Genomic DNA, 9,426 nt, shown 5'->3' on the forward strand with positions numbered 1-9,426 from the left:
ATGATACCTATCGAGTTACATATTTACATAGTTTTCAATTAAATATATTTACATGCTTTCTATACATGGACTTATAATCTACATATATTTTTACATAACAGCAAAACGTACATAATTTTTTTCCTGTATTTTAAACACGTTTTTTTTTTTTAAATATATATATATTTTCCTCATAAGGATCATCGACAACGATTATTAAGGTGCTGTACACACGATCACAATTATTTTAAAAATTGAATTATCGGTTTACACATCGAAAACGACTCTATTACACGTTCTGATGACGTAGGCAAATTTGTAACTACGCACGTTTTGATGATGTCGTTCTAAGCATGTGTTCGGATCACCGGTGTGTGTTTATCGATCGTAACAAACGTTTTCCAGCTAAAAATAAGATGGATAGAAATGAAATATATATTTATATATAAAATTAAAACATTAAAAAAAAAATTTAAAAAAAAAAAATAGAGGTAAACATAGGTGAGTTAGAATTATATAAAATGTTGTGTTGTTAAATGAATTCGATTAAATGGCGGTGGTAGTTTGGTACGGAGTCTTTAACAATCAATGGTACCCGATAGGACTATCAGGTATAGCTTATAAGCTCGTGTTTTTTTTTATTTCCTTTCGTGTTGCATGTTGTAGATTTTAGTGTTTTATGTCATTTACGAATCGTTTCCGTTATTTTTTTTTCTATTTTTTTATTGAATTGCAAAGCGGGGTCCTTCAGAGCAGTTTGTGTAAATTAGTATCATTAAACTTTTTGGAGTATACTCTTCAACTGTTACACTATTTTTTGTGATAAGAATATCTTTTTTTTATATTTATATATGATGTATGTATATATATATATAAAATTAAGGTTATCACAGTCATTTATCTCTTAAATGTTTTAATAATAGGCGTTACGCATGTTTATACTTTGATGCTATAATTTGTTGAGTTAGAGATTGAATTGTATTAAAAATCAAGAATATATATACACGTATATATATAAATTTTTTTTTAATGATATGAATGTAAATGTTGCTTTGCACGCCCTAAGAGACGGCCCTCTTGATAATTGGAATTGATATATCTTACCCGATTATTAGAGGAGCGCATCATTATTCTTTATCAAAATCACATCAAGTTAGCATGGAAACTGCACTGTATGAAAAATTTTAATTGATTGGATCACCCTTTATTAAGTTAAGTGTCAGACGTTTCTGACCATCGCGTCAATAGAAATTATTAAAAGTTTTGAAATTTCCTACTTACCATTCGTCATTTATTCTCTTCGATTAATGCTAACGGGTGTATAGAATTTCATATACAAAAGAATAATTAATTTTTTTGCGTATTATTTTCAATCAAACGTAACTTTCCAAGTGTGAATTTTTAAAACTATCCGATTTACTACCTTGACTTACAATTCCTTGAGCTCTTAAACTTGTTGTAAGTGACGTATAAGTGGTACTAGAAGTTCCTTGACGTATGAGTCTCTTATCACTGTGACAACATAAAACACGTACGAATGCTTCACGAAATTTCGACGAAATTAAATTATACAATATAGGATTTATAGCCGAATTAATATACAACATGACACGACAGAAGTATAATAAATTATAATAAGTTTCCATCCCTAGATCTTCTACTGTCTCTTGTTGTACGAGAATTAACCATGTTGTAAATATTCTAAAGGGCATTAGACATACAAAGAAACAAGTTACTACACAGGCTAACATTAATACAACTTGTTTTCTAGATCTCATTCTACATCTCTCGGTAGCATTGTTTAAGTGTTTACGATCTGTCATAAGGTGACGAGTAATTATAATATATATGGCTATCAGGACGGCGAATGGTATCCAAAACAGTATAAGAGTCATAAGAAAGAAATATATCTTTTGCCATGTGCTATGAGCTGATGTGTGGCAAACAGTTACCTTGGTTCCATCTATGTATCCTACGTAGTCGTATTCGGCAATGAGTAATATAGGGCTTGTAACAAATATAGCTATTAACCATACTGTAAATATTATAATCAAGGCTCTCATTTTGGTACACGTATAACCAGCTTTCAACGGTTGACATATTGCATAATAACGTTCGAAACTAATGGCTAATATTGTCAAAATTGACCCGTGAGCTACTGTAGTTTCCACGTAAGGAACGACTTTACCTGTAAGAGAAAAAAATGTAATGATATTTTATTTAATAATTTGCTTAATTTTTCCGTGTTTTATATAATTACCTAGGAAAAACTGATTAGAATCCGTTGGTTCGATAGGATGTGGCAACGTAAATACTAAGGGAGAGGAATTTCTATGGGGAAACTGTCCTCTGTTTAGGCGTTATACACGCGAGGATGGACCTATCTATAGAGAAAATTGCTCCTATTTACGTGTTAAACACGTGAAGAAAATCCGGAAAACTCCACGTGAGGCGCAAACCCACGACTTACCAGTGTTTTTATTCACTCAATTATCGGTGGTCACATGCTTAAAATCGAAGCCACGCTTTTCACTAATGATTAAGAGAAGCCAAAATTAAAATAAATGATAATTTTTAACCATATTCGAGTATTATTTTCATTAAAATAAACCTTTCTTTGGTAGTATTTATCCCGAATTTTCATAAATTATATCAAGCTCTATGGATAAATAATATATAAGTTTACTGCAATATGTCGATAAGAGAGAATCGTATCTCTTCGTGGAATATATTATCATAAGTTATATAAATATATATGACGATAAATTACTTTAGCTTGTGTAAAGTGTAGCATTATCATCATCATCATCACCATCATCACTTATATATTACAAAGTAAAATATGAAAAATCAATAGCTATTTTGCTACATTCATTCATCTATTGATCAGGTTCAATGGTATTGCTAAGCTTTAATTTATTTTGTTACACATAACAAGATGAATTAGTAATATCCTCGGGAAGATTTGTTAAAGTATAACAAATTATTCCTGGGGCAAGAATACGAATTAAACAACAAGATTTTCCTATTTTAATTAATTTTATAAGAGATATATTTTAATAAAAAAAAATTTAACAAAATTAAATAGGGCATTTATTATTAAAAAATGCAGTTTTACACGCATTAAATAGTACGCTCACATCATTAAAAAAAAAGTACAGTTAAAAACACACAAGCTTATTTAAAAAAGAACAATTTAATATGCATTTAATCATTTTTTATATTATTTTTCAAGTAATAAAAATGTAAAAAAATTGCATTAAAGCATTTAAGTAGTAATACTGGATATATATATATTTTTTCCTTTTGATTTGATGGCAATTTTGACAATCTGTTACTCTCTAATGACCCAAAAATGATATCGCTAGCATATCAAATAACTTGTACGTGATATAATAATAATCTTATGCGAATATAGACCTATATTTTTTACTTGATGGATATTTATCGAACGTTTAAAATGCAGATTGGTTTGTATTTTTTAATTATTTATTTTACTATGCGGATGTCGATTCCTTACAACATCTGTTAGATTATAATTATTGATAAATACCTGCTGCGAATTGGTTTAAATACGTTAGGAAAATTCATTCAACCGTTTCCATGTAGTGAGAGAGAGAGAGGAAGAGGAAGAGGGAGAGGAAACAGTTAGTTAGAAAATTTAATTCATTAAAAATAAAATAATAAAATAAGAAGAAGGGAGGGAAAGAATAATATTACTACGGTGAGATAATTTGATTTCCATTCAAACAGTTGAGTAAAATATAATTATTGTATACGAAAGAGAAGCCTCCATCATTCAGCAAGTACATGTGCACTCACAGATGGTTTTGAGTACCATTTTATAAGTAGGAAAAAATTGATTTGTTATAGGAAAAAAACTGTTAGCTTAACAATTTCTATACGTTCGATATATATATATATATATATATATATATATATATACACACAATTTTCATTATAAGTTTCTCGTTTGAAATTAATTTTATAGTAAAATTAAGTTAAAAAATTATATCTAAATACTGTAAATAATTCTAAAAATATATATAGTTCAAACCTCGATGTAACGTTCTCCTAAATAGCTCATACAACACTCTAGTATAATGCTTCAGTGAATACTTTCGAATTCAAACCTCTGTTACTCTACATTATTATTGTTTGAGATATTTCAGTACCACATTCGATTTAGTGTCAGTTTCGGAAACGAACAAATAGTAACGCTAAATCGAGATTTGTATATATAAATTCGAGTTAAACGATAAAATTTTATGTAAACACACAATATATTGTTTATATAGTGTTACAATTTACTACGAATTCTCTTTCTCTCTCTCCCTCTCTCTCCATAACCTCGATATAACGCTCTTCTAAATAACGCCACTCTCGTAAAACTCCAGTGAATACTTGTGTATTCGAATTCGAACTTTGTATACAATAACATAGTTCTTGTCTGAGATACTTCGATTTAGCGCCACACTCAGTTTTGTATCAGCTTCGATTTATCACCCTATTTGTTCGTCTCCGAACAAATAACCGTGTGCTAAAATCGAGATTTTTATATATAAAAATCCTGTTAATAAGTATGTTTTACTGCTAATTCGAAGGATGCTACATCGAGGTTTGATTGAGGATAGACGATTCACGTTATATTCTATATATACACGATATGTGAACGAAACTCTAAACATGTCTCATATACGAATTTCTTATACTATTACAAACGAATAAATAACGTAACACGCTAGCTATTATTTCAATCAATTAGAAACTTATACAAAAGACTTTTTAGATGTATAAATTGTATTTTTTGTAAGATTTATATATAAAATATTAATTGAAATTCCGTATTATTTGTGATCCATTTGATAGTATCGTATGTGAACACGACGATGATCCAAAATCGACATGGATTTGAGAAAGTGAATAATGGTAATAGATGACATTTGAACGAATCCGAACAAAGTAGATATCTTCGTGACAAGAAATAAAATTTGGATTTTTTTTTTCTATAAAAAATGAGAATAAATCTCTCTCTCTTTCTTCTTCTTTTTTTTTCATGTCAATAAAGATCTATAATATTAACCTTTTGGTACGAGAAAGACTCATTGTTTGAGCTCATCGCAGTATGATTTCGCTATTTCTGTCTCCCCACGATAAATCATAAGTACCGATTGAAAGGCATTATATATAAAAATCTAGTAAATTCTACTAATTTGCTGGATTTATATTAAAAAAAAAATAAATAATAATACACTAAATTTTCTAGTAAATGTTGAGAGAAATATAGTAAATTTTTCAATTAAGTAGTGATAAAGAACATAATATTCTACTAAATTAAAAATTTGTTATTTAAAAAAAAAAAAGAAGTATACAGTGCTCTTTTCATATTAATACTTTTAATTATCCATACATGAAATTGTAATTAAATTAATTCTAAGAGAAATTTAAAATATTTTTAATTATTATTATTTTTTAAAATCGTTTTATCAACGTTGAAATTCTGTTTTAATAAGTACATTTTATAAAAGAATTGTAAGGGGGTGGAAAAAAAAAAAAAAAGATATTTGAGTAAGAACAAGTTGGAAAATTCGTTGTTAAACGACGAGTTTGATGCGCTTCTTGACTTGGCATCGTCAAGAAATGTAATTACTAAAATCCTATTGAGTGACAAGACAATTCGTAGTTTCATAACGTTCAAAGAATATGAACTGTGCACATGGTATTGATGTGTTCTTCAACACTTTTCTATTGCTAAATTTTATAAACAAATTTCTTTGTTGGATTAAAATAAATTTAATTTTTTATTGTGTTCTTTAAGCTTTTATACTGGTAATTAAAAAAAATATACGTGACTTTATTAAATAAAAATTCCATAAAAATACTCATAATTCCCATAGAGTAATGGTAATACATTTTTAAAAAAATATGTAATAATAATAATAATAATAATACTAACAATGTGATTAACAAATATTTAACCATCCTTTCAATCTCCCTAATGAAATTATCGAGTAAAGTATGAATTAATTCAATGCTAAATCGAATACCCTAGAGTAGATAAAATTACTATAAAGTCAAATTTAATAAAAGATTATTATAAAAATCGAAAATAAAATGAAGATTTAGACGTTAAGAAGTGGAAAATAATATATAAAAACAAGAGAAAGTAATTTAAAATAAAGAAGAAAGGGGAAGAGGAAAAAAAAAAAAAAGGTGTTAGAAGAGGTGACAAATAGTTGGCACAGCAGATGACAAAGTAGAAAGTATTACTTCCTGATAAATGACTTAATTGTATTATGAATGAGTTACCTTTCTAGTGTTACTTTAAACACAGTAAAATCCTTAAAAGGTAACGAAATAAATACAAATATACAAAAAGATATTTTTATATTACATCCAATTTGTCACGTGTCATCCACCACGTGGTTGTCAGATTACATATATTGGTCGATTTCGCACACGTTCTAGCATCGTTACCTAGGTGATACGCGTGCAAGAATCGACCAACCAGAGACTTCGTTTCTTTGTAATGGGCTATCGAACCGTCACTTAAACTTAATTGACGTAGTAGACAGCTAAAGGTTGAATGTACCGAGGTGAATGTAGGGGTATTTTTACCTTTATACAGTTAAGTCGATGAAAGGAATATAAAATCTTATATTAGTTAGTTGCTGTTTTTTTGATAGATTTTTTGGTATGTGTGTGTATGCGTGTGTGTCTACTTGGCTCCAACAAAGTCTTCTATCAACTATTATTAACATCCATGCCAAGATTTGGGATGATGTATTTGGAGAATTGGGACAATTCGAATAGAGAATATGCAAATGGATATTTTCAAATCAACACCTAAAGTCTTTTCTTGACAAAGATACGGAGAGAATTTTTAAAATTCTATTAAAAAATACATGTATTTTTAAGTATATTTACTAAAAATACACCGAATTTTCTTCCTTTTCTAAGATAAAAATTTTCTCCTCCTTTTTCTCTTATTAAATCTTTGATAAGAAGATATTTTTTCTAAGTCTTTTTATTTTTATTTATATATTTAATATATATATAGGCCTATATTTTTTTTTTATAAAAACAAATTACATTCAATTTCGTTTAAATTAAAATATATTTCGAGGACATCAACGACAAGTGACTTTACATCTCATCGATTTTTGCTGATAGTCAATTTTTTTTTTTTATTCCAAAAAATCCTGATTCAAATCATTCAAAATCTGACAAGAATTAAATAATAAAGCTTTAAAAAAAATTATATGTATATACATACGTAAATTCCTTCTAAAATACTCTTAAAATTTTATTAAATTCTCATCTATTTTTTTTTTTTTTAATGGATTTTTCCACAGAAATTTATTATTATTTAATATTAAAAAGTTGTACATTAATAAAACTATTTATCCTTAAAAGTTGTTGATTTTTGTTTCTTAATTATTATGTATATTAATTATTAAAAGATATTTTAAAACTTATTAAATTTGGATCGTTTTAAAAAATGATTTATAAGTGATTTTAAATCCCTTTCGCATTATAAAATAATTAAAATATCGAGCTGTTTTCATATAAATGGCCAATAATAGGGTATAATTCATAGATGCAACTAGTAATTGAATAAATTATCTAATACTTTAGTGAGTTGACCACCGAGTGTGATGATGCACCCCGATATACCACCCTCAGTTACACTAAATGAACTAATGATTAATTCGATAGAGGTAAACAAAATCAACTTCCACACAATAATAATGAAAATAAACCTTTAAACAAGCTAAAAAAACAAATTTTCTTACAGTTAACATTCCTTTTAAACTCAGATTTTTAAAGATCATTTAAAACTTCATTAATTTTATTGTAATACCTTAGAATTTATCTTATCTTATAATGTGTTATATTGGGCCAGACTTTAAACTTGTGTCCAAGCTATAATTATAACAGGCCTTTCCCTTCTACTAAATAATGATACTTTAAAATATTATAAAGCCTTAAGCTATACGAGGTCCTAAGCTACAACTTATTTAGCTTAATTAGGCCCTGATATTATGCCTTGTTCTTATGCTATAATGCTCCAGAATTGATCTTATTTTCATCCCTAAAATTTATTAACTGGTATAATTCTATAGAATTTCATCTGTATTCCTTATTATTACACTGTAACGCTATAATTTAATATACTTTAATACGTTAAAATTCTCACAAATCCCCTAAAAACTCCCTAAAAATTATTCTATTTTTTTCTACTATAATGTTCTGAAATTTACTTTATTCTTCCACCGTAACCATTAAATTTTATCTCACTTTATTGCAGTAATGCAATAAAATTATCCTCAATTTTACAATGTAACGCCCTAAAAATTCTATCTGCGTTACGTTTAATACTCATTATCTATGCTTGAATAATATTAAAATAATAATAATAATAATAATAATAAAAAGGATACAGAGTAGGCAAGTAGTATCGATTGTTTTGCAGAAACTATGATCGGTTCAATAGGTCTATATATCGAACAGAGTCAAAATGACATGTTACGTAACAAAACTGCACTGTCCCATGGAAAAAAAAAAAAACTAGAGTAACGTAATCAATAAGAAGTGTTGATGACTTGATATAAGTAGATGACATATAAATATATACTATCCTATATATATATATATGGCTCTATTTATAGTCCTTTCAACTACATTCTCTCTTCATTAAGGATTTCATTAGAGTTTAACTACAGCTTATCCTTTAGGATCTTCGTATCCATAATCCTTTCGGTATACACGATCCTTTCGTTAGAAAACTGTACATTTATAGTCCTTATACAAGGAAACTCGAAACATAAGAGGCTTTTATTAACGAATTCCATTGCACATTGTACTTTCATTAAAGAGTTATAGACTCATATTTAGTCCATTGGTTAAAGTTTCTCATGTGTATTTATACAGTATATAATCCTTTCATTTATATATATATATATATATATAGTGATATTGTAGGAGAGAAAGAAGTCGGACATGTGTTTTTGAAAGGCACTACCTCGAACCAAGAGCAGTTCTAACTTTAACAGGAGTTAATAATTGAGATCTCGCGTGTCCTACTACAAATCGTACCTGTGGTAGATAATCACGCAATATAATGTTGCCTACTTGCTTTTCTAAAGTCTTATATTTCTTTCAACACGAAATTTTACGACTTTATTTAAAAAAAAAAATAAATAAATAAATAAAACAAAAATATATTCTTAATTTTCCATTTAAAAAAGAAAGAAAAAAAAAATTATATTTTTATATAAAGTTATTTAAAAAGTAATTAACATAGATTTGAATGTAAATTTTTCTACAATTTTATTTATTATAAAAGAAAGATAAATTAAGTTAATTCTTTAATTAAAATATATAAATATATATAAGGAAATAAATTCAATTGCACATGTGAATTTTTTTTTTTTTTGTAAAATT

At 27.3% G+C, this 9,426-nt stretch overlaps 1 protein-coding gene across 1 annotated transcript in view; it reads right to left on the reverse strand.

Annotated features, from left to right (window-relative positions):
* Positions 1-1,185: 1,185 nt before the first annotated feature.
* Positions 1,186-9,426, reverse strand: part of LOC111639162 (growth hormone secretagogue receptor type 1-like) — a 12,658-nt gene continuing 4,417 nt past the window's right edge. Inside the window, exon 2 of the mRNA XM_023384962.1 lies at positions 1,186-2,167. Coding sequence (XP_023240730.1) covers positions 1,353-2,167 — 815 coding nt within the window. The 3' untranslated portion in view covers positions 1,186-1,352. The remainder of the gene's footprint in view (positions 2,168-9,426) is intronic.

The sequence above is a fragment of the Centruroides sculpturatus genome, unplaced genomic scaffold (genome assembly GCF_000671375.1).
Source record: "Centruroides sculpturatus isolate CEXI.00-Female unplaced genomic scaffold, Cexi_2.0 scaffold1206, whole genome shotgun sequence".
Classification (NCBI taxonomy): domain Eukaryota; kingdom Metazoa; phylum Arthropoda; class Arachnida; order Scorpiones; family Buthidae; genus Centruroides; species Centruroides sculpturatus.